A 26,143-nucleotide genomic window follows, 5' to 3' on the forward strand; every position below is an offset into this window, starting at 1 on the left:
TCGTGACCTATACTGCAGCCAGCCACTAGGTGGAGAGTGAGACTCTTCTGGTGAGTCGTACTCTCGTCCGTCTTTATTCACAGTCTCTGAATATAGTTTATAAACATTTGTTTTATTGTTGTTTTCATTTGAGAGAAATTAAAAACATTTTCACCTCAGCGTCAAACTGAGCTTTAGTTTCACTGCCAATGTGTTTTTTTTTTTTATGCGACAGCAATACTAAAATAACAATAAGAATAACAACTATTATAGCTATGTTATGTCCTAACACTGATATACAGGAAACATGGTGCGGACGTACAGTGTCAGCGTTGTGTTACTGGATAACTCCGGCGCTGCTGAGGTGAAGGTCAGGGACGAGCAGGGAGTTTGTCTGCTCAGCTGGTGGAGCTCCGGTCTGCTGGATGAACTGCTGCAGATTACACTGTCTCAGCTCCTTGTTCAGCTCCTCCACCAGCTCCCATCTGTCCTACAGGAAGCAGACAATAGGATTTTATCAGCATGTACTTCTTCAAATTCTCTTATTGACATTGTAAACCATACATCCACTGATTACTGTAGTTCTGCTGAAGTGAGATGAGATGGAGGTGTTTTACCTGTAGCATGCTGTCTGCAGCGTGGAGCTCCCTCTGTGTCCCTGACAACGTTGCGTCCACTTCTTCTGCGTGCTGATGGCGGTTGTGAAGCTCCTCCCTCAGGGGCCCGAGCGCCTCCTCCTGCTGCCGAGCGGCTTCCTGCGAGCTCTGTCTGTCGGCCGTGAGCTGAATGTCGTGCTCCAGGTGTGCAGAGTGAGCCGCGAGCTCTTTGATCTCGTGACTTTGATCAACCACCGACGAGTGTATCTGCTGTAGACGTCTGTTCATCTCTGCTGACAACAGTGAATTCAAGTTCATTGTTTTAGAAATGTCACAGAAGTCTTTCATTCGTTCATTCATTCCGGATTATTTTAGTCCGCATATTCAATGTCCTCAAGAAATTTGGTACAAAACAATAAAGCAATACATAAAAAACTGAGCAAATATGTAATTAAACATAAGTACGTCTCAAATTTGTGTTTATCGTCATGTTTTTCAAACATGTTTGAAGTGGCAAAGTGACGGATTTCCACACGTACCTTGTTCTCTGTCTGTCTCTGTCTGTAGCTTCTCATCCCAGTGTCCTCTGCTCATCAGCTCTGCTTCATTCTGCCTCAGCCTCCACTGCAGCTCCTCCAGCTCCTCTGCAGCGTCCGGACTCGGACATGGAACCGGAGACGGCCCCCCCCGCTCCCACCCCTGTGTCTCCTTCTCCAGAGCTTGAAGCTGAACCTCCAGGTCTTGTAATCTTCTCTGTTGCTGTAGAATCTTCCTAAACACATCCTCTGTGGAGGCGTGAGGGGAAACAGCGTTCAGGGGGTCGGGGGCGTCTAAGAAAGAGACGGGGGAGGCCCGAGGTTCAGGGGACGCTCTGTGGACGCTCCTGTTTGGTTTGGTCCCCTTGGAATAAGTTGCGTGACCCAGATTAAAAGTGAGAGACTTTTGTGGCTCCCTGCGTCTGAGGGTCTCTGGTTCTGAGGGTCTGGGTAGGGGAAGGCGTCTCTCTGTGGTTGGCGTTTCCTGACCAGCGCTGAGACTGGGGCCGGTCCTCCGCAGGATGAACTGGACCTCGGCAGCCAGCTGTCCCAGATGGGCCAGATGCTGCAGAGGACAGTCGTCAGCTACCAGCTGTCTCTCATTCCCTCGGAACTTTAAGATGAGGATGTAACGACCTGTCTGACCTACCAGACAAAAACAAACATGAACAACTCATATCCAGAAGCACAAATATACATTTTAAACAATGATTTAAAATTCAAAGAAGGTAAAATACAAAATAAGATTGTAGCCTATAAAAAAAACACAGACATAATGCTCCACACTAAACTGCAGTGGTGTCTGTAGACAGCCAATCCAATGGACATGGACTCCAGGTTGGGAAAGTGAAACCAATAAGGAACTCCCTGAAACCTGTGTTCTGTGTAGTGACCAGCAGGGGGCGACTAGATTCTATAGAAGTCTATAGAAAGTGACTCTACTTCTCTGAGGAGTTTATGTCTCAGTCTCTAGTTTCAAGTTTTCTTCAAACAGCTGATGTTCATTTAGTGAATTATGATAATTTAGAGTCAAACAGACCATAAAGCAGCGGATGTGTTGGGGGGGGGGTGGATACCACAGTGTGATTGACAGCTAGTACCGTCCAATGGGTGCAGGTGAAAGATGTAGATGGGCGTGCCAGTGAATTGGCACCTGGTGTTATGTTAATATTTTTCAGCAACAGTTTATATTTTTTTTCCGGTAATATATTTTTCAGTGCACCCCATCATAAAAATCTGCAGGACAACGTGTACGATATTCTGACGATGTTACAATTTGAAAACATTAAAGTCAAGATGAGAATATACAGATTGTCTGAGATGTCAGTCCTCAGGTCCAGAACTATCTCACCATTAGCCTGCTCAGCAAGTATTAAACTAGAGTCCATGTTCATAGAATCCAGGAAGTACTGTGTTCCTCCTCTGGAGAGCAGGAATACTCTCAGTGAGATCAAAGAACTTCATGTCTCCACATTCAAAGAACCAGGATTACAAAGTGTGTATCACGTGCTGAATGAAAACGGACAGACTCACCAATTGCTTGTGCCAGAGTGATCACAACCTCCTGACAGGAAGTGTTCAGTGATAGGCCACACACTACCCTGACCACGCCCTCCACCCACACCTTCAGCTCCATCACTCAGCAGCACCAGGCTCCACCTGCAGGGGGCGATACATGGACACATCACTACACTGCACCACGGTTAGAAGTAAGGACAAATAAAAACCAACACATTTTTATGTAACTCCTTGGTTTATACATAGTTTATACATCGTATAAAACCTCCAGAATATGTAAATATTAGAGAAATTATAGATAAACTATATCAGTATAAATCCTGTCATAACTACAGTAAGAGCTGTGCCAGTCTATATTACGTATATAAGTGTATAACTACGTGTTCCTTCATCTGATTGGTCCTACATTTGTTTCCATTAATATCAGTAGATGGAGGTAATGCACCTTGATGCTGGTTACCACCCACCGCTAAACCAACAAAGAAGGAGGAGGAGGAGGAGGAGGAGGAGGAGGAGGAGGAGGAGGAGGAGGAGGAGGAGGAGGAGGAGGAGGAGGAGGAGGTGAAGGAGGAGAAGAAGAAGAAGAAGAAGAAGAAGAAGAAGAAGAAGAAGAAGAAGAAGAAGAAGAAGAAGAAGAAGAAGAAGAAGAAGAAAAAGAAGAAGGAGAAGGAGGACGAGGAGGGGGAGGGAGAGAAGAAGAAGAAGAAGAAGAAGAAGAAGAAGAAGAAGAAGAAGAAGAAGAAGAAGAAGAAGAAGAAGAAGAAGAAGAAGAAGAAGAAGAAGAAGAAGAAGATTGGTTAAGGGGCGGGACTAACAGAGAGGAGAGGAAGTATAAGTGCTGTCACTCAGTATGTAGTGTGTTGAGCTAACGTGGCTAACGGCTACTAAAATAAACCAGGTATTGAGATTAATGTCTCTAAAGTTTTCTGGATCATTACTAAAAAGTTTTTTTAATGTTTAGGGAGTTAATTGACTGTGTTAGCTGTTAGCCAGCTGCTAGCCGTCTGTGATCATCTCTGCTGGCATGGTGCTAACGTGGCTAACGGCTACTAAAGTAAACCAGGTACTTAAATGAATGTCTCTAACGTTCTCTGGCTCATTAGTGAAAAGTCTGTGATACGTCTGTTCGGCGTTTTGACTGTTTTAGAGAGTTTAGGGAGCTAATAGCTACTATGCTAGCTGTTAGCCAAAGGGTGTTTGGTTTGTCCATTCTGAGCTATTGTAAATAACATGGCTGCTCCATATGTAAATATAAAGTATTTCAATATAAAGGCTCATTTTAGGGTAAAGAAAACTACATTCTGTACAATTTTGATTAAACACTAGCATTATTTTCTATTCACTTTCTGCCAATTGATCCTTTCACCCAAATCTTACACTCAAGTGTTCGAGCTAAATGGTTCGTCCTTAGTTGTGCGACTTGTCGTTGATTATGTTTTTTGTAAAGGTTTTATTCAGAGAAAATAATTATGTTTGAGAAATCCTTAAAGTTGAGAGATGCATGTTGTAAAGCTGCCTTAAGTACATTCTGTTGATTAAAAGATACTTGTGCAATTTCAGGTTCATTTGTTTTGGCTGAACAAAAAGGTGATTGCACATTTTTTGGGTTTAACTAAAAAGCAATTTTTCTTCAAAAGATCTTTAAAATCTCATTTAAATTTAATTTATTACATGTTTAATTTCATCAAAAGACATTTAATATTCCTTTTTGTCGTATTTATAACTGGAACTGTTTAGAAGTAGAGTGAATAAAATCAAAGGGTTAAAATGACACGTTCTCATTAAGATTTACACAAGTTTTTATCATTAAAGGGAAACATGAGGGAAGTTATAAAGTAAGTCTTTATGTGTAGAACCTGAGGGTCTGTATCTCACGCTACGTGATACATAGAGAGTGATTGGATTAGATGATATACATATGCTGTTAGGTCATATAAAGTAGAACATTTGAAACCGTGGTATTTCTTTTTAGGTTATGTTCCGAATCAGTAGGTAGTAAACGGCTCAATGTTTCTCACGCTGTGCAGTAACCTGACACTTAAACCAGAGAGAGGAGACCAGTGTGAAATATCACTCTCTCATGGTGTCAGTGTCCAGGTCTACATCAGTCTGCAACAAAAAGACAAGTGTGAGACCACGAGACAAACAGACGCCTGTTTTTAAGCCACCTGACATATCAGCAAACATTCTTTACTCTCACTGTTGACACTCCAGGTTTCGGTGAACCAAACTCTGATCATTAACTAAGTACGTATGTTTATCAGCTGAACTCAGCTGAAGCTTGAAATCCCCAAAAAGTGACCTGAAGTTGTTTAATTGACAAAACTGATCACCTGAGACGGTGACTGTCGGCACTGGAACCAAAGTCTAAAATAATATATGTTAATACTGCGACAGTGTAGGTTTGTGTTCATTCTAAAGATCACTGGTGGAAATGGGAACTCAAATATTGTACTAAAGCAAAAGTACAAATACGAAGGCTAAAATCTTCTCAAGTGAAACTAAATATTAACTTGTCTACTTGAGTACAAGAAAATACTTTCTTTTGAAAATACTTTTTTTAAATAATAAAAGGACTTAATGAGTGGAGCCTATTCCCTAATGCAACTACAACATTAACTGTGGCTGTTTAACAAGGAGAATACAGACAATACTGAAAACACTGAGTGTTTCTGCTGCTGCTGCAGGAGGCGGGGTCTAACGCTGCCTGTCCGCTCTGAACAACAACGAAACAATTCCCCTCTTCTTATTGGTTACTTTTAAAAATATAAATCAATGTGAACCTGTTACGTTATGCTTTGTAAAAATGAAATGAAGTAGAGAGTACAGACATTTGCTGATGAAAAAATAATTAATTAAGTACAGATACATGAAAAAGGACGAAAGGAAAAACAGCCACATTTTCCATTCGTTCTTTCAAAAGTTGATTCATTGTTTAGTTTGTAAAATGACAGAAAGGTTTGAGTGAAAAGGTGGTAACGCTACTGATGTTTAAAATTGTTATTTAAGTTTCTATTAATTCTGTTAATAACTTTTGGCACAAGATGAAAACAACAGTTTTTTCTTTCACTTTCTTTAAAATTGTGATCTCTCAGAGAACTCAGTCCCTATTGTAAAGTTGTGTGTCTGTAATGTTGTGTTCTCTTATACTCAAACTCTTATATTCTGTCACTTTGTATTGTTTGTGTGCAGATAACAGCTTATTGTGCAGAGTGAAGTTCACCAGCAGCCAGAACTGTGACCTGGAGAGGACACACAACATTGACAACTGATGAGCATGTGTGACTGGAGCCGATGTGAGAAAAGCCCCACAGGTTTGAAGTTTGAAATGTGTGTGTCTGTGTTGTGTTTGCAGCAGAACACACACAGATTTGCTGAAGGCAGGAATGTTGCAGAACACGCTGACATTCCTGCAGGACTCTGACTCCACCCACACATACGTACATACCTCAGCGGTGTGTTTACTATTCTCCACTGTTCAAAACCACGTTCAGTATCAGCCTCACTCAGAAAAAACACACATCCTCAAAACCCTGGAAGCTGATTACAAAAAAAAGGGTCATTTTTGAAAATAGGTCAGAAATGAAGCTGCCTTCATTTTAAGGTTACTGCCTTAAAATGTACTTTATCTCCACATCACAACTTTTTTTACTTAGATATAAAATCTGAAACAGTTTACTTTCTTTTTGCTTTTTTTTTGACACAAGAAACTTATATTTCTAACAATCATTAAAAACAAACGTTATTCAGCTCCACTTCTGAAATTAACTGAAAATATTTTAATTTCTTTAGAAAGTGATTATATTATAATTTGAGGGTTTTATGAATGAAATGTTTCACAAAACATTTTTAACCTCATTTGATTATTTTGTCATTGAAGTAAAGAAGCTCCAGTGACATCATGTTCAACACGTTACTGTTGATGAATGAAGACACATGAACTTACAGATTAAAGGAAATATGTCCACAAACAAATCAATTGTTTATCTGAGTAACAAAAATCAGCAGTGAAAACATTTCCTTCAGTTTAACTCTGTTCCTTCCCAACGTGTGACAGGGCAGTTAAAGAAGAGATTGAACACTCACCTGAGGATTCGAGCTTCTCTCAGTTTCATTGATGATCTTCCTCAGCGTCAGGAGCTCAGTCTGGAGAGCGGCTGGGACTCGAACCCTCCTCCTACCGACACACTGCAGCCAGGGGGAGGAGTGAAGCTGAGGAATGCAGCTCTTCTGGATCCACCACCTGACAAGTGATGACTCTCAGTTGTGGGAGGTAATTAAAAGCATTTAATCTCAGTAGGATTTTGAGTTTTGTGCTGTCATCGTCCTGAGAGGAAGTTATTGATCATCTCCTTTTCCTTTCTTACTGAATCTACGTTGCACATTTAGATTTTAACTTTCAGTGAGGGTTAGGGTTAGTGTCATTTTTTTCTTTCCTTGATTTCTTACATTTTTGTTTTTACTTCTCCTCATGACATTCGCCCAAAACTGGAAAAACTAAGTTTTCACCTCGGTCCAACAGCTCTAAGAAGCTGCACCACATTACACACACTCATAGATGTCCGTTAAAACACTCAGGTGTACAGTAATAAAGAAGATTCTATTTAATTTGATGTAAAACATTGAGTTTAAAATCTTCAGTGCAGATAAACCAGGTAGGATGAACACAAACTATAACAATGACCGAATATATTAGTTTGAGGACTCAGGAATAATTCTGAAGCATCAACACAGGACAAGAGAACACAACATTACAGACACACATCTGTACAATAAAATAAAATAAAATTACATAAAATAAAATATAATATAATATATTAAAAAATATATAATAAAAACAACAAGTCACTCTCTAGGTAGATACTTTTTTTATGATTCTATTTGACTTGTGTGTGTCCTTGGCTCAAAGGCGGCCTTCCTTGTATAATAAATAATAAATTGAGGAACAAGCCTCCTGCTCTTCATCATCAACAAGACAGGGTCAGAAATGGTTGGAACCAGCCAGTTACAGTAAAGTGTAGCTGAGTGCAGTAACACACCTTTACCAGGGTTACCACAGCAACCTGAGCATCACTGCTTCCAGCCTCCATTTCTCTGAACAGGGATTTTACTCTGAACTGAAACCAGGCTCCTCCCACCAAATCAGATCAAATCAGACTTTATTGTCATATTGCCAGACATACAACAGCAGTGCAGGCAGAATGAAATGGCGTTTCCCTGGGATCCCTCGATAAGATAAAGAAACTAAACACGTACAAATACAGAATTAAGAACACACATTGTCAAACTCCAGGCAAGTTGTGTGTGTGTGTGTTTGTGTGTGTGTGTTCAGCTGGTTTCCCTTTGGACTCTGCTGATTGGATACATTGGAGATGTGCTTTGGGTGCCCCCTTGTGGCTGTTTTACCCCAAGTGGCAGGTGAGTGATGTGTTGCTGCAGAGTTTCCTGTGTGTCCCACCATGTTGCATCAACAGTGGATACAGACTGAATGCAGAAGCTAACCAAAATGGTTTTTATGGTATCATTTGATAATTTATGATTCAAATATTGTTTATAGCTATTTTCTTTATTTAAAAACATTGTTTATGATATTATTTTATTTCATATGTCCTTTTACATAATATCTTGACTCATTATGCAACTAAAAGCAAAAAAACATTTTTGATCAGAAAAAACACAAACTGAGATCAACTGACTCATCATTTATTGTAGTTTGTAAATTCGTCACATTATCAACTGTCATTCGCTTATTTAGACGAAATCTAAACATGAGCAAAAAGTCCCAAAAACAAAAACGTACAAAGACAATTTGTGCTTCATCATCATCATCATCATTGTCCTTGGTACTGTACTTGTCATTTTGAACGGAGCATGTTAATAATGGAAAAACACATATTTTAATCAGAAGAATATAATCAAAAGTTAATCCTTAACAATATGTGAATAACTTAAAAAATTGAGTAACGATATAAATTCACCATGCACATCTGTTTCTCTGCCCTAAACTACGTAAGGTAATATAAAAGATAATTCATCATATACACAAACATACGGCAACAAAAAGGAACAAAAATACAGGCAAAAAATATACATACATACTTTATTTTTACATTTCTCTTTTATCATTGTCATTTCATGAAAACAAGTCGTTCTGCTGGAGGGAGAGTGACTATTAAAAAACGACCAAAAAATAAATCATCGAAGAGTCGTGAAGAAAAGAAAATGCACAGAGGTCCAAACTAACTCTGTTGTTTTTTCTTAATTTTCACTGAAACAAATTGGTGGTTGAGTCACATTAACAAAAATGATACACAAGAGTAAAACAAACAAACCAAACAATAATATCTTGCACATTTTTTCCCAAAAATAGTAATTTTTCCTGAAGCTGAATTAGACCGAAGACTTGTAGTTCTCTGAATTTGCTTTCAGACCTGCACGGAGGTCCAGACATGTTCCTGAGACTTTCTGGAGAGGCTGTAAGTGAGAACGTAGAGAATGTGAGAACACAGCAGGAAAATGTCCAGAACATTCACAGAAAGTGAGCGGGCGTGTTGATGACGTTTCTAATGTAAGATGTGAAACTGGAAGAAAACAAATCTATAAACAAAGTCTGCACATGTTCAAGAGTCTATGTCAAAAAATTGTTGAGTAAAGATAATATTTCATCCAAGTGAATGTGAATCTATTGCTGCATATTAAATTGGACTGAAGTACCTGATGTGTTCAGTTGTACTTTGTTCACTTCATGTTGAAGGCGTCGTTCAAACCCTTCAGAGCTTGTTCCTTTGTGAGTCCCCTCCAGGCCTCTGGGACATCAGCTGGTTCGGCTTCATATATTTCAGCAAATCTGTCATTGTATTGCACCAGGACGTACTTCCAGTAGTCAGATGCCTCTATGGTGGAGTCTGGAAGAATGATCCAGTCTGGATAGTACTCCTTGTAGTCCTTGTAAGGATGCCACTCCTCTTTGGTGTCTGTGTTTTTGAATTTACCATCACTGTGCACGCTAGTTGTACACAGTGAATCAACCAGCTTCCCACTTGACTCATACTGGTGTCTGCCAAGACCTTGTGGCCGATGAATGGCTGCATGATGCTGCTTGTGTTCTTTGCCACCGGCCTCACAGGGAGCATAACAAAATGGACACTGTCGTCCACAACCAAACAATTGCTTGAAAAGCTGATCCTGTGGTTTGATTGGAAGCTTGTTCAAAGTCTCATCGATGTCATCAGAGTTTGAGAACTCCTCTTCCAGTTGGTCCTTCAGCTCCTTCATTGAGTCCTTGAGACACTGGATGAATGAATGACATGAGCTTTGGATTTGAAACAAGGTGGTTTTTGCATCCTCCAATGAAACTGAGATGTCTTTGATCAAATGTTGGCGCATGTTGCTGATTAGCTTTGTGATGCTTTCCTTGTTATCTGGCAGCGGAGCACCATCCTCTCCTATTGCTGCCCGATCGATCGCTTCTGATATTTTTTTGTAGATGACTTGTAGATTGTTGTTCTTCAGTTTGCACAAAGTCTTGTCCTCTGACATCTTTTGCCAGATGCGCTCAAATATCCAATCCTTAACATATATTTCATAGTTATCAATGTAACTGAGAACACTCATGAATTTTTCTTGTTGCAGCAACTCTTTCTGAATGTTGTACTGGAAGAATGTGCGAGAACCATACTCTGCTGAATAGGAACTTGTCAGAATGTAATCCACAATGTTTACTCCCAGAGATCCACAGATGAACTGTTTCACAGCAGGTTTGATACAAGACTGGACAAAATCTTTTGCTTTGCGTTGGCAGTGATCTTGCTTTTTGTATAAATCAAGAAAATCTGACAGGTACTGAGTCTTGTACTTTTCCAGCTGAGTGTGAGGATTATTATCTGACAAGAATCTTTTGTGCATTTTGCCAAATTCCCTTGAAGCAACGCCACAAATGTGAAGTTTCAGGTCAATCTCAAACTGTATATTTGTTTTGCGACGGGAGTAACCTGGTTTAAGGGATTCATCGATTTTTTCTAGAAGATCCTTTGTGAAAGAGTCCTGGTAATCTCCATCGGTCATTACCTTATCATGTACAAACCTTGTACAAGAGTCAATGATTCTGTCTGCAACGCTCTGCAAATTTCCTTCCCACAGATGTTGGAGCTTCTGCATAACAGTGTCTACATGCTTACGTTTAGTTTTAAACGGAACTGTCCCCATTTCCTTTAGGTCTGTTACTTTCTTCAAAGCCTCATTGACGTTTATATTACAGAAGTTTTTTCTCAGCTGCTTCAGGACACATGCTGCAATGTCTCGCTCTTCCAGGCCGGACAGGTTTCCAGTGGCTTCAGCCCACATCTTTTCAAACTCTTGTGTCAGCTCTTCCTCAGTCAGAGTTGACGCGTTGCAGTCACTCAGAAGCTTCATGACCTTCTGTTCAATCACACCTTTGTATTCTCTCTGAATGTCCTGAACCTTTTTTAAACTGAGTTTTAGTTCAAGGGTACAATCCAGTTTTGCCAACACATAACGTTTGATTTCATCTGCAAGGCCTTTGACACTGTTTAAAAAGTCCTCTTTATATTTCTCTATCAGATGAACTTGTTTGCCTTTCATCTTGTAGTAGTCGGAGAGTTTTCCCCTCATTGTTGTTTGCTGGTCTGTTATTTTGTCTGACACCTCCGATTTTTTTCCTACAACGAATTTTTTCCAACTTTCTACCTCAGATTCATTGTCAGCATTCAATATTTCTACCTCTGCTTGTGTTTGCCAGGTCAGAATCTCTTTTCTGAACTCCCACTCCCACTGATTGAACTCTTTGCACAAGTTGTCATAGGCTTGAGCCACAAGAGTGTTTCTGAAACTAAAGATGAAGTTCTCATATTTCACTGCCTGCCAGAGACTCTTCATCCATTCCATAAACTCTGGGATCTGTGACACTTCATTGCACGGGTCCTTCTTCACTGTTTGCAAAAGGTTTTTCTTGAAATCTGCTACAGCTTCACTGTAACCTGTGTTCACTGGTGCCATTGGTGGAGTTCCATGCCAGAGTCCTGGGATGTGCCAGTTGTTCTTGTCCATGTCATAGTCCAGCACATCTGTGAACTCTTTGATAGAAGGTTTCTTTTCCATTTCAGCTGCGATTTGAGTCATTTCATTGAGTTGGTCCAGGAGATGTTTTTTTTCTGTCATGTTCTTGTCATGAGCTGAAACTGATGAAACATTCTGGTGAACAAAATGACAAACTGGCTTTTTTCCAATTTCTTTCATCCTCAAGAATGCGTGCACTGCAATTTGCAGGACATCTTTCATTTCTGTTGAGTTTTCCATTGCGATGTTGATGATGGTGGCATCACTCAAGCCAATGACAAAGGTTGCTAGCTGGTTGTCGTGCTCGTAACTGTCCTCTAGTTGTGCCAGATCAGGAGCCTTAAGACCCTCTGTGTCAATGAGGACAATAAAATCACAGTTTAACTCCCTTTTCAAATCCTCTCCAACTTTGAGGAAGAGCATGAAAGCTCCTCTTGTGCATCTGCCGCTGCTGACAGGAAACTGCACACCAAACATGGTGTTGAGGAGCGTTGACTTACCGCTGCTCTGAACACCCAACACAGTCAATACCAACAGTCTGCTCCTCTGTCCAACCTTCTTGTGAAGCTCCATCAGTACGTCTGTCACCCACCTCTCTGGGACGTTGGAGGCATCTCCGTCCAAAAGCTCTAAAGGATATCCATCCAACAGCATTTCAGCTGCCAAACCAGGGAGCTGGGATATTTCATCAGCTGTTAAGCTGCTGGTTGAGAACTCGTAGATCAGTCCCATCTCTCTCATGTAATGCTCTGTTCCTAAAGAGCTATCCAATAAAGCTTGGTCTAACTCTGCTATGAGTTTGACGTCTTTCTTCTTGCATTGCTCTTTGAATTCGTTACGTAACACAGAGAGTTTGCCTCGTGAATGTGTATTAAACTTCAGTTTCATCCACTTCAGGAAAATATCTCTTTTTTCTCTGTCACTTGTCGATAAGCACTTGATGAACCTCTTCATTCCTTTGGAGGCATCAGAATTTTGTTGCTTCTGTCTGATCTGTCTTTTCTCTTCCTGAAGTTTACATTTATAGTCTTCAGGGCCAGAATCACCAGATGTCTTCAGTCTACACTCTTCCTTTTCTAACTTTGACAACCTCTTCCAGTTCGTTCCTTGCAAAGTCAGATTTCGTTTTTTAGAGTCTGGTATACCTCGCACTCCAATGTCGTCCATGATCTCCTCAGCTGCTTTTCTCTGTGCGTCAGTTTTGCTTTCGTCCACAGACAGACCAAGTTCAACAGCTTTTCCAACCATATCTTCAATGCTCATGGTGTCTTTCACATCTAACAGGGATGCCTTGATGACCTCACAAAGTTTCTTTGAGAACTCTGCCACGTTTAGCCTCTGTTCTTTGACCTTCACTTTGTTCTTTTGTAAACCTAATTCCTCCACCAATCTCTTCACAGACATCATCTCCTCTCTGGCATTCCCTCCCTTTCGATTGACGACTAAGAAGAGTTTTGACTTCACATCTTGAAGAGAAGATAGAAACCTGTGCTCACTTTCTTCCACGCTGTCCAGAAACACAAAGGTAGCTGTTGATACTTGAAAGAGAAAGTTGAATTGTGTGAGTGATTCACTAATGTCCCCTCGCAAATCTGCGAAGGCTACTGGCCCTGGAAAAACATCTAAACTTCTCTTACCGCAGGGAAGGTACCAGCAAACCTCAACAAGCCCATCTGCAATTTCTCTTTTGACTGCCCCCCCCTCCACTTCTCTGTGTATGAAGATGTTGCAGTTCTGTTGCCCTCTGCTGAGGACATGATTCAAAAACTGGGACTTGGATAAACTGCTGTTCTTCAGCCTCACAAAGGAGAAGAATGGTATATTTGCTTGGAGAATGTTGTCTTCAACAAACCCTCTTGATTCAGACATATCATGTGGACGCCACTCTTTGACGATGTCTCTCAGAGCCCACAGCATCAGGGTACACTGACTCTTGTGGCCGCTGGGCAACAGCAGTGGAAGAGAAAACTGGCACATTGACATCTTGAGGGCCATTTCCTGCTGCAGGATGCTGTCAGCGCAATGGAAGAGAGCGACTATGAGGTCGAGGGGGTTAACCTCATCGTCTCTAGGGTCATCAGCAGTGTATAGGTCTTCATCAAAGAGATCATTGTCTTCCTCAATGTTTTCCTCTGGCCTGATTGATGATTGTATTGAGCTCCTGCATTCTGCATTCATTTGCAACAGTTTTCTGAGGAAACTCCATGGTATTTCCTCCAGCGATAAAACTGATTTTTCTTCAAAACTATTTTTGTTGATCTCAAAGAGAGACCGTAGATTGAGTTTGTTGGGATAATAGTCCTTCAGTCCAAGTTTTACGAGAAAGCTCAACAGGGCTGTCAAAGAGAAAGAGAACATACATTATAGAAATTCACGACTTGCACCACCTATTGTGTTGTATATTGTGCTGTCTGTTTTATACTAGCCAGTCTCTCTCTCTCTCTCTCTCTCTGGGTCACTCTCTCTGGGTCTCTCGCTCTGTCTGTCTCTCTTGCTTTGGATATCTCTCTCTCTCTGGGTCTCTCTCTCTCAAATTGACACAGTCTGTCTCTCTTCCAAAAAAATAAAAAATTCTCTTTTCGACCCGGCAAAATTTTAGGCACCCATTCAAAATTTCTCGGCAGGAGGAATTTTCTATTTATGGGTGACTAGTGGTGCCTGCTAACGCTAGCTCCGGTGGTGATGATGGCGATGGTGGTCCAAGGCCATGTAACGAGACTCCCTACATGGGCATGGTTTCAAAAATGACATGTATTTCGCACGTAATCCCATTTGACGCACTCTAGCGTATCGTTTCTGACATAGAGGAACCACAACAAATCGCGGGAGTTGTTTTTTTCCAGAGTTTTTGGAATTAACGTGTAGAAGCACTAGAAAAGTGGAATTTTCATAACATGTCCCCTTTAATGTGATTGGATCAGTGGGTTGAGCCGCTGACTCAGTGATCCACTGGTTGTGAGTTCAAAACCAACTGAAGCCAAAAATTACTTTTGAACAAATATAGGAATGTGTATTAGTGGTCTTTGTGAAAATGAAGTTTGAGCAATCAACCCCAAAATCCTGTCAGATGATCAGAGTCAACACCTTATCAAGTCAAGGCTATCGCTATCACTGCATACACATTAATAGTGATAGTGCCACCTACTGATCAAGTCTCTCTCTCTCTCAGTCTCTCTCTCTTTTATACCAGCCAGTCTCTCTCTCTCTCTCTGGGTCTCTCTCTGGGTCTCTCTCTGGGTCTCTCTCTCTCTCTCTCAAATTGACACAGTCTGTCTCTCTTCCCAAAGAAAACTAAAAGTCTCTTTTTGACCCGGCAAAATTCTAGGCACCCATTCGAAATTTCTCGGCATGAAGAATTATCTAGTTATCATTATTGTTGATGCCCTTGTTGTGAGTCACTTTGGATAAAAGCGCCATTTAAATGAAATGTAATGTAAACACAAAGAGAACTGCTGCCAATGCCTTGACATCCAAACCATCAAACGCAGTTCAAAGGAAAACTTTTGTATGTGAGGGGGAACACGGACAGAGAGGTTCTCCTCCATCTGACCAGGAATGGTCAGATGAAGCAAGCCAGAGACTTGAAGATGTTGATGGTCGTGGGCCATTGGCTTATAGTCCTCAGCTGGTGGACAGAATTCAGTATAAATTTGGTAGCTACAGCTTTGTGCCCATTCACGCAACAAGCATACAGATCTCAACATATTGCTTTGTAAGCTCTCTGTGTTCATACACAAATAAAAGTTGAATGAGTTACCTGCAAGCTCTTCACTTTCTGGGTCTCTTGTAGACATGGTCAAAGCCTTCCCTGAATATCTCTGTGCGTCAAAATCTGGAGAAAAATATATATTAACTTGTAAGTTTCACAGAACAATTGTTACTGAATTTCACCAATGCCAAATACAGTTATTCTACAGAATTTAGAATTTAATTGATTTTAGTTACCAACTACAGGTTGAAATCACAAATCACTTCATTCAGTCCAATTCAAACCTTAATTGTCTGATTTGCAGCAACAGGTTCAAATTGTCTTCATTTGAACCTGATTCTAGTCTTAACCGTCAAATTAAGTTCAGTACATAACAAAAAAAATATTTCTCATTGAACTATCTATCACATTGTGACTTTTGTCATTTCCTTAAGAAAGTCGTGTATTGTATGAATGGACCAAGATTCTGTGTGACCTGCACCCACTGAGTCTGTTATGAAAGCCAACCTGCACTGCCCACACAGATTGTCTTAATCTGTGACCTGTACTGAAAAGAGTTTTTGTGGTGACAGTGGACTTTATGAAAATATAGACAACATGTCTCCACTTCCTCCCATTGTGAAAAACTGAGGCCAAAATATCTTGGGTGTGCTATAATTGATTGAAGCTCTGTACGTTTCTACAACAGTAAGTTGCTGTTCCTGTTTTGCATTTGTTGGAATGTACAGCGAGCTATGGAGGTTAACTCCTGATCACTACTGCGATGAGGGAATTTAGTCTTTATCCTTTTCCTCTGCTTATAAATTTAATTAATTATTTATTGAGCTCCATTTGATCTAAAGGCCCACCTTCAAAGTATTCACAGGAATGTACCTGTAAGCGCTCCTTCTTCCGTGTTCATCGCAGACATGATCTGACTTCTCCTTGTCTTCCTTGACTCCCTTGTGCCTCAAAACCTGGAAGAGATATACATTTGTTTCTCTAGTTTCAGAACCACTGTCATAATCAGACATTCAAATCAGATCAATCAAATCATTAAACTAAGTTTCCAGCATGTAAACGAAAACGTACCTGACATGGTGTTAGGAGAGTGTGCAGCTGCTCCTGTCAGCTCTGCTATTTATAATAGACAAGCAGAGCCAAAAGCATTTGATGCACTGGAACAACAGGTTCTCTCTTGTTCCCTCCCTTCTGGAAAATAGGTCACTTTGTCTTAATTGAGGGGCAAAATGTCACCGACTGGGCCTCACAAAGATATCTGTACAGGAGCACACACACACACACAGACACACACACACACACTCACACAGTTTTACCATTTATTTTGTTTCCATGCACTGGTTTTGCCCATGATATTGTTTAATTTGCTATCTAATCCCAGTGGGAGGGGCTAAATGTATAAAGCTTCAAGCCCCTGCCAGGAGTCTGAGTCTGGTTACAGAGGCAGTGCCTTTGCTTGTTATTGGTTGATTGGAATGTGATTATTTTACTCTCCGAGCATCAACTACAAATCCCTCTAGGTGGAGCTGCACTACCTTCACTACTCTTCCCTCTTTCTTCCTTTGAGCATTTAGTTTTTATAATCACATCCAGTTTGGCATAGATCGCTGAGTGCAGGTTACTGACAACCCCGATCTAGTTTTTGACAACTTTTTAAAGTTCTTCTGGCTTTCGTGTTTGATTGAGTTCCTTATGCTTACGTTTGTGTTTGTCTGAAGCGACAGTGCAATTCTCTCACTCAACCAACAGTTTGCGTGTCTGCAAAAGTACAAAATAAAAGAATGTTGTCCAGCCGGTGTAAACAAGGATCACTCCCAACCTCTTCTCGTAAACAGTCTGCTTTTCATTGTTGAAATATTTATTCATCACTTCCTCATAAGCTTAGGGGAATTGTTTGCTATCTTGTTGAATAACCGGTTTTGTCACATGACCAAAACCAGGCGAGTGCACTCATGACAAGAGGTGAATTGAGTGCATTGGTGTTCTGATGAGGATCCACTTCTGATTCCCAGTATCAAATAGCATGAGATTTCTGTCTCATTTGATATTTTTATTAAAGTGTTGCATTAAATTGATGGACACAATGATAAGTAGTGTCATGATTGACAGCTGAGACTGACTCCTGATTGGTAATGTATGTGTGTGGGAGGGTCTCTCTCAGTACTTGTGTGTTTGTGCAGTGTCTTTATTTTACATTTGGCATTTGTTTGACACAGTGTACAGTTGACTTTGCTAAAATTATGAAATTTTACTAAATAATACTTAAAGCTATAAAAAACATTGACTCTATAGTAGCTTTAAGGATACATTTTTTATGTATATTCTTCACATGACCTGAGTTTATATATCATCATCATTACCACCACTAGTAACTATACTGTATATCAACAATAAATCATGGAACACAATAAATGTAGCACTATTGTCCATGAAAAGAAAAAGATGCAGCACAGCAGGCTCCTTACTGCGTTCAAAAAGGATCCATGAGTCCAATGTGCATTTTGTGACTTTTATTAATACTTGACCCCCCCCACACCGGTTATTATGAATAATAAAAATTAGCAATAACAACTGGAGCCAAAACAGGCAATTACCAACAATGGATGAATATTAACTTTGTTTCCCACAATAATCAAACACAGAAAATGTTAACAAATATGACAAATGTAGTTTTCAACCTTCTTGTCTCTTGTCTTAAATCAGTCAGATGCCACAGTACTCTCTTCTTTTCCACTGATATACATTTACCTTCCTTATAAACATATATTGATGTCTATATTAATACTGCAACATCATTCTATAAAGCTATGTCATTATCTTTAGTACTACTGTACAAAGCTGTGTAACAAAACAAATGTTTTTTGTAGAAACATGAAGTACTCACAAAATAAACAATATGTCAGGGATGACACAAGTTTTCAAGCTGCTACTTGTTAAACACTACCGTTAAGAAAAGGTTAGTCAACATATGAAAGGATTCATGACACATAAAAGTAGTTTTCATTAACATACAAGTAATACAGATTTATTTACTCTTATTTACTCTATCATACATTTTTAGGGCCCGAGCACTGACATGAAAGGTCAGGTGAGGCCCTATTGAAATTGTAAGGATTATTATTATTCAGGCAAATAAATTGGCTTTTTGAGGGCTTTACCATGCTCAAATTCTTACCAAAATTAGAAAGTTACAAAGTGGTGAAAATTTACGTATTCTGGAGGAATTTTAAATGGGCGTCGCAAAATGGCTCAATGGTGCCCCCCCCCCCCCCCCCCCCCCGAGACCCCCGGAGCGTGTGTTCACATTGACCGGTCAACGAGAAGCCTGCTATTTTGCATTTGACGAGTCGAGGCGGAGAAGACGGAAGCACAGTCCCTAAGTTAAGGTGAGAGCTAAACGGAGCCGCCATGCTAACTACGAAGCTAACTGGTACATCTGAAAGCATGTCCGCCACTTTGGGATAGCGAGAAAGTTGCTAAAATACGAATACAGCATCGAGTGCTGGAGCATATCTAGTGCATGTGTAAATATGTATGAATTACTTAGATGTAACAGTTTGTTCTCGTTAAGTTTTTTCATCAACGTGACTTTTTTCTGTATGTTTTCACAGCCTCAGCCCCCCCCCCCACACACACACACAAACTAAGAGGCGTTAGGCTGAGACGCTGAAAGTCCGGATTTAAAGTGCAGAAAATGAAGCCATTGAATGTAAGTAACTGTTTATGAATTGTTTGGTGTTTTTTTGCTGTGGATCTTCCAACGGTGATGCAGCGCGGCTATTTCCGTTTATTAATAATAAACTCATGTTACTCGTGTTGTTTTCCAGCTGCCTGTCCATGACGTAGTAAGACACACTATGAGCCAGTATGATCCGACCAGACCTTACATCAGCATTGAGGAGTTGTCGGAGAAGAAAGAGGGTAAGGTTATATTCATTAAATCATTTTCCAGTTACATGTAAAGGTGTATGTTGTCATTGAACTGTGCTAATTTTACTGAATGTGTTTACAGCTGATTGAAGCGGGACAGATGACATGGATCCATCCTTCCACAGCCAGGAGCGCACCGACCTGTGTCCCACACTTCATATAAGACTGGAAGCTACACTGATCTCACAGCTACACACCACAGACGTCTACACACTGGAGAAGAGTCCCACAAAGAAGTCATGACCCAGAGGCTGCAGAGAGACATTTCAAGCCTCATCTGAGTTTTTGTACAATATTTTTGCTGTATGTAAATAAAGCTTTCACTCCACATATACCTTGTTCACATTTGTTCCCTGTACAATATGTTCACCTATAACATCAAGCATCACATGAATGTTTAGTTTTAATTAAAGGCAGTGCTTTTGGTAAAGGCTTACTAATAAATAATAATAAATATTAATATATACATTTTTATTATTAATATTGTGTGGGAGGGGCTTACCCACGTGCGGAATGCTGTGACCCCACGTGTGCACTGCAATGACCCATAAGGTGACCAATAGCAACACTTCTACCAGCCAATCACGAGTGACATTAGTTTCAAGGGTCTGTGGTTTCCTCCAATGGTGAGTAGAGAGAGGTTCTAGCCAGCGGCTGGACTCCGATTCATATGCTAATTAGATCACACGTCGCGATCAGGCCCGCGCAGCGGAGGGAGCCCCAACGCGGCTCTCTCCTTTGTTCTCCATATCCCCCTTAAGGTTCGCAAACGCCGATTGACTCAGCTTATTGTCGCTGGCGAACGCCGAGGTAACATCATGGAAACAGTAGGTTACAGCAGGGGATTAGGCCTGTCCGAAGAGGTTTACTGTGACAATAACACTGTTTTTCGTCTAGTGAAATGAAGTGGTAGATTCTTCCTTATCAGTAAATGTCAATGGTCTTTGCTCAGTTGTGTTATCTTCTGCAGCCACTTCCACTCTCGGTGCTTGCGAAGTTGCATTTAGGCCATGAATTGTTCTTTTGACATTTTGCCATGGAATATGGGCTGCCACATATGGAGTGGTGTATGCTGGAAGCATGTCCACATCCTCCGCTGCAACAAGGTCGGAGTCTGGATAGAGGTTAGGGACGTCTGGAGCTGCTGTCTGCGCCCTCTGCAGTGGTAGCAGCTGAGTGTCCAGCTAGTCATCAGGCTGCACCACTGCTGGCTGTGGTTGTTCTCTTGGTGGAGCTGAGTCCAGATCAGGGTGAAGTCGGAGACACTGAGACTTGGAGATTATTAAGTCCCTGATATTCATTTCAGTTAAACAACATTCATTTAAACCTATTTTCTCAAATAGGTTGTCTCAGCAGTTGTGAACCCGACTTTCAGGTTGTTTCTTTTTCCTTTTGCTATTAGCCTCAATGCAAACACATACAGCTGTTCTAAACCAATGTCCCTGTTTATCGGCCTAGATGTAAAAGAACATTCAATCCCCTCATGGTCACTAAAATATGTCATAACATGTTGTTTTTATATAGATATGGTCAATTAATGTACCATTCTCAGTTGTTGCTTGTGTGACATGTTGGATATATCCTTTGTCTGCCATAAATTTAGAAGTATTAGAAGATATATTATAAAATATTATCATTGAAATCTCCTATTACAGCAACTGTGGTACTTATCGGATTTAACCAATCAATTAACTTGGTAAGATTGTCTTTGAATTGAGACATAGGATATGATAGCGGCCGATAAATGACTACTATAAGTATCCTGGATGTTGTGTAGTTGTACACCAAACATTCCAAACTCAAATGTGGTACTTGTGATAGTTTACCATATGACCTCATATGGTAAACTATCTAAACTATAAATGCCAACTCCACCATGTTGTTGTTCTTGTATGTTTGCCAATGTGTGGTTATTGCTACTATAAGATGCAGTACGTGGCTGGTTTTGAAAGCTATAACCTTGAATCCTTACAGATTCACTTGTTTACTTTTTATTTTAAAATGTCAGACAACAAAGAGTTAAGCAGTGAGGAGACTTTTGTGGTCTTCTCACTCCGTCCAATCTTGAGTCACCATCAGGAACAAGGAGAATTTCCTCTTCTGATCAAGGAGCTGCGACATTTTTTGATGGGTATCGATATCATCTTCATTCATGTGAAACTTTCAGATAAAAAAAAACGTACTTGGTGTACAAAGTATTCTTTTCATCAGTAGTCATCTCTCTGCTTCTGCAGGGTTTACATTTCTAAATGAAAAATTTAGATTTCTCTCAATGATTTGTTGAGAAATACTTTTTTTGTGTTGTTCACCTAATGGTGACTGATACAACTCTGCTGCTCTGTTGTGTGTCTGCTGCTGCACCGAGACTGTTGAAGTGATATCATAAACCTACAGGATCTCTGGATGCTATCGACTTTTTCAGAAAAGCGAACTTTGATGCTTCGCCATGGAACTGGTAAGTTGTTGTAACTTAAATGATTGTTGTCCAATTTGCCCCTGACATGACATGTTTGACAAGGGTTATCAAATTTGACATGTAGTGTTTAGTATGTCTCATAGTGAGTAAAGAGAATAAACAGTACCTCAGGGGTGTACCTGTGGCTTCTGGTCTTGTGTCCATTGTACCTGAGGTCTGACTCAGGCCTCATTCATCAAATGAAATATGCCCATAAACTAAAATAAACTGTTGTATGTGATGATCTTCCTCAGCGTCGGGAGCTCAGTCTGAAGAGCGGCTGGGACTCGAACCCTCCTCCTACCGTCACACTGCAGCCAGGGGGAGGAGTGAAGCTGAGGAATGCAGCTCTTCTGGATCCACCGCCTGACAAGTGATGACGCTCAGTTGTGGGAGGTAATTAATTGCATTTAATCTCAGTAGGATTTTGAGTTTTGTGCTGTCATCGTCCTGAGACCTGGTCAAATTCAAGATGGTGGTAGATTCACGTTATTCAAAATGGAGCATATGTTAAAGGTCCCATCGTATGCCCATTTTACCACAGTTGATATGGTTCCTTGGGGTCTTAATGAAATGTCTGTAAAAAATTTTGGTCAAAATACCACAAGGATCATGTAAAAGAGCACCCTTTTTACCCTGTCTAAAACAGCCCTCCTCAGATTGACCTGTTTTGAATGCCCCGCCCCCCCCCCTTCTCTCTCACCGCCCCGCCCCCCCTGTCACTCACACACACACACACACACATCCACTCACACACAATCTCCTCTTAGCATATTTAAGGTTGTTAAAATAATTTTAAGTCACTGTCCTACACATATATTTCTGTATTCGTTTGTTGTGTTTCTTCATTGAAGCTACAATTTTCACACTACTACACCTTGTGATAAAAATGTACATTTATTTAAATACATGCATTAGATATGTGTGTATACAGTATATAACTGTATGTGTATATTTATTCATACAGGGCATATATTCTGAGCGCACGCACACACACACACACACACACACACACACACACACACACACACACACATACACACACAGACAGACACACACACACACAGACAAAGGGATGTGGGGGCTAGCTTGAGAGGCTAACACTGCTGCAACTTTTGCGGCGAACTGCACTTAAAACCCCGGGTATGAGTCTATTTTAAAGCGAGCGACGGAGGCGGCAACGAGCTGCTGGTGACCGGTACTCGGGCTGCGTGGAGCAAATCTGTACGAGCCACAAAAGTTATAAGGCGCAGCTCTCTCCCCCCCTCCTCCTCCTCCGCTTCGCCACCCGGGCATCATAGCAGAGGATGCCGCTGAGCGAGCGCTCCACGGAGGTGCACGGAGGTGCTAACGCTACCAGCAAGCTAACGTTAGCTCCCGACAAAAAGCTGTTTTCTATTTATACATGCTGCTTCTACCGGGGCAAAACACACACACAGAAGTAGGTTTAGGAGAAGAGAGAGAGAGAGAGAGAGAGGGAGAGAGAGAGAGAGAGAGCGAGAGAGAGAGAGAGAGAGAGAGAGAGAGAGAGAGAGAGAGAGAGAGAGAGAGAGAAAGAAAGAAACATGCAAGGAAATAACAGAGAAGCTCATAAAAACACGCCGGATAAGTTTTCAATCACTTTACCACTCAGCACCCAAGCGGACGTTGTTTGCTGATGTTTGCTGATATTTTAATCGGTAAAATCTCTGCAAACTTAAACGGACGTCAACAGTGCGGCCTGAGGCGCTTCTGGCGGCACTAAGGCACGGTTACACAAAGAACAAGGCCGGAACACCGGAACCGGAAGTGCCAGCTCGTCACGGCTAAACAATAGAGACACGGAGGTCTCACAATCAAATACACTCAAATAAAGACAATACGCTAAGTATTAAAACTAGTCTCTGCCCAGACAATATAGCATCTTACTGTAACTGTAGTTTTGTGGGGTTTCATGCGCGTTGGCGCGGAAATCCCGGAAGTTCAGTGAATAAAATCATGGCCTCTCAAGCTCTGTTTCGCTGGTTCGTCTGTAGCAGCGAGCGTCGTGCTGGGCCAAACAGCGGATTCTGCTTGCTCCTCCACGAAATGAACTACGTTCCTCTGCAGGGATGTGCGGCTGCTTTTAGCCGTTGTAGATCGCGTGGAAAGAAAAGTCTGTGTGCAACTCGGCCGGCGGGTGAACTTCCTGTGCTGATCTTTTCAAGTTAAAATTAGCAAAAAGTCCTATCAAAATAAAACGTCGACTGAGATAAAAGAAAGGAAACAAAATGAATTAAAACCATTGCTGTGGTCGCTCCCTTTAGCTACTGGGTCATCTGGAGAGACCTGGAGAGGTCTTCTTGAAGTGTTCAGAGCAGGGAAAAAGCAGCGTTTTCTGTGAGTTCAGCAGTTTTATCGCTACCTGAGAGGTCCAGCCTCCTCAGGAAGTGGATCATGAGTTTTGCTGGCCATCAGCCAATGGACTGTCAGGGTACAGCCTTAGTGGGCAGGGATTCGACCTCAGTGGCCATTTAAGGAACACAGTTTGGGGTCCTCTTGAAGGACACCCGAGATGCTTCCCCCCCAGGAGAGGGCTCCAGGATGGCTGTGGAATGTGTTGCTTAAGAGGCAAAACCAGTAGAACAGTTTTTTCGAATGTCTTGTAGGCCTCAAGTATTTATGACCCATTGTGTGATGGTCAGCACACTGGAATCTCCCTCAACAACACAAACTATAAAAGTGACTTTTGAGGAGAGAGAAGAGTTTGAGGACTCAGGAATAATTCTGAAGCATCAACACAGGATAAGAAAACACATCATTACAGACAGTCACCTGTACTATATAATAAAATAAAATAAAATAAAATTTAACATAATATAATATAATTAAATATAATTAAATATTAAAAAATAATATAATAAAAACAACAAGTCACTCTCCAGGTAAATATTTTTTTATGATTCTACTTGACTTGTGTGTATCCTTAGCTCAAAGGCACCCTCCCTTGTACTGTATACACAGTAAATATATACAGTAAATATACACAATACATATATACAGTAAATATATATTCTGATCCCACTCAGATAATAAATTGAGAAACAAGCCTCCTCCTCTTCATCATTAACACGACAGAGTCAGAAATTGTTGGAACCAGCCAGTTACAGTAAAGTGTAGCTGAGTGCAGTAACACACCTTTACCAGGGTTACCACAGCAACCTGAGCGTCACTACTTCCAGCCTCCATTTCTCTGAACAGGGATTTTACTCTGAACTGAAACAAGGCTCCTCCCATCAAATGCAATCCAATAAAATCAGATTTTTTGTCATTTTGCCAGACATACAACAGCAGTGCAGGCAGAATGAAATGGCGTTTCCCTGGGATCTCTCGATGAGATAAAGAAACTAAAGGAGATCACACGTACAAATACAGATTTAAGAACACACATTGTCACAATTCAGGCAAGTTGTGTGTGTGTGTTCAGCTGGTTTCCCTCTGGCCTGTGCTGATTGGATAAATTGGAGATGTGCTTTTGGTGCCCCCTTGTGGTTTTTTTTTCCCAAGTGGCAGGTCAGTGATGTGTTGCTGCAGAGTTTCCTGTGTGTCCCACCCATAGACTGTATATATAAATGGACTGAGGATCTGTGACGTCACCCGTTGGTTTCTGCAGAGTGAGAATGAGGCTACTAGGAGGCGTTCCCCTGGAACCATCTTGCCGGTGCTTACTCCTCCTCGTTCCTGGCTAACAAATCAAATAACCTTCACCGCCTTCTGAGTGAGAAGGGGGCGTATTCTCCTGATGTTGTACAGCATGAATCTACAGGACCGTGTTGCAGTAATGTTGGCAGTCAGGGAGAGTTGGCTGTCGAGTGTCACACCCAGGTTCCTGGCGGTCTGAGTGGGGGTTAACACTGAGTTGTCAAGTTAACAGTTAGGTTGTGGGTGGGAGAGTCTTTCCCTGGAAGGAAAAGTAGTTCAGTCTTGTCAAGGTTAATTTTCAGTAGGTGTGCGGTCATCCACTGAGAGATGTCAGTCAGACAGGCAGAGATTCGTGCTGCTTCCTGTGTTTCTGATCGGGGAAAAGACAGGATTAGTTGGGTGTCAAGGTTACCTACCTCAACTAGGTAGGTTACCTTGAAACTATACAACAACAAAACCTATTTCTTTATATATCATCGTAATCATATGCTAACACGTTTTTAATATGTAATTTTTATAAAAGTTACCGTTTATTTAACACGTCTAATGAACAGATTGAAGCAGGTTAACTTCAGTCGTGTGTTTGGTTGTGACTTGATTTTTTATTTTAGTAAGTTAATATCAACACAATACATGTGTAAGTCGCATGTGATAGTAACTATGTTTCACAAATATTCTGATACAG

General features: G+C 41.0%; 2 protein-coding genes and 1 long non-coding RNA gene across 6 annotated transcripts in view; 1 reads left to right on the forward strand and 2 right to left on the reverse strand.

Annotated features, from left to right (window-relative positions):
• Positions 1-257: 257 nt before the first annotated feature.
• The window catches only part of LOC132998092 (ras association domain-containing protein 7-like), a 50,687-nt gene continuing 24,801 nt past the window's right edge, over positions 258-26,143 (reverse strand). Inside the window, exons 1-5 of one of the 4 annotated variants that reach the window (XM_061067584.1) lie at positions 6,716-6,812; positions 2,645-2,770; positions 1,115-1,756; positions 597-865; positions 258-469 (exon numbers count right to left, since the gene is read on the reverse strand). In XM_061067584.1, coding sequence (XP_060923567.1) covers positions 317-469; positions 597-865; positions 1,115-1,756; positions 2,645-2,747 — 1,167 coding nt within the window. In that variant the 5' untranslated portion in view covers positions 2,748-2,770; positions 6,716-6,812 and the 3' untranslated portion in view covers positions 258-316. Of the gene's footprint in view, positions 470-596; positions 866-1,114; positions 1,757-2,644; positions 2,809-6,715; positions 6,813-26,143 lie in introns of those variants that run through there. The other 3 variants (XM_061067587.1, XM_061067585.1, XM_061067586.1) reach the window with 3 other exon arrangements.
• LOC132998072 (up-regulator of cell proliferation-like) lies at positions 8,972-16,323 on the reverse strand. Its single transcript, XM_061067561.1, has 3 exons — positions 16,287-16,323; positions 9,344-14,040; positions 8,972-9,103 (listed from the first exon to the last, which is right to left on the reverse strand). The coding sequence occupies exons 1-2, from the start codon at positions 16,321-16,323 to the stop codon at positions 9,368-9,370; spliced, it is 4,710 nt and encodes a 1,569-aa protein (XP_060923544.1). The 3' UTR covers positions 8,972-9,103; positions 9,344-9,367.
• On the forward strand, positions 18,973-19,686 carry LOC132998117 (uncharacterized). The gene is made up of 3 exons (XR_009677977.1): positions 18,973-19,122; positions 19,241-19,334; positions 19,426-19,686. It is a non-coding gene; the product is annotated as an uncharacterized LOC132998117 (long non-coding RNA).

The sequence above is a fragment of the Limanda limanda genome, chromosome 3, assembly GCF_963576545.1.
Source record: "Limanda limanda chromosome 3, fLimLim1.1, whole genome shotgun sequence".
Taxonomy (NCBI): domain Eukaryota; kingdom Metazoa; phylum Chordata; class Actinopteri; order Pleuronectiformes; family Pleuronectidae; genus Limanda; species Limanda limanda.

What these genes read in the sequence shown, in the direction of transcription:
- LOC132998072 (XM_061067561.1), bottom strand. Translation starts at nt 16,323, where the DNA reads ATGTCTGCGATGAACACGGAAGAAGGAGCGCTTACAG. An exon ending in GGAAGAAGGAGCGCTTACAG is followed by an intron (nt 14,041 to 16,286) that starts GTACATTCCTGT and finishes TCTCTTTGACAG; the next exon opens with CCCTGTTGAGCTTTCTCGTA.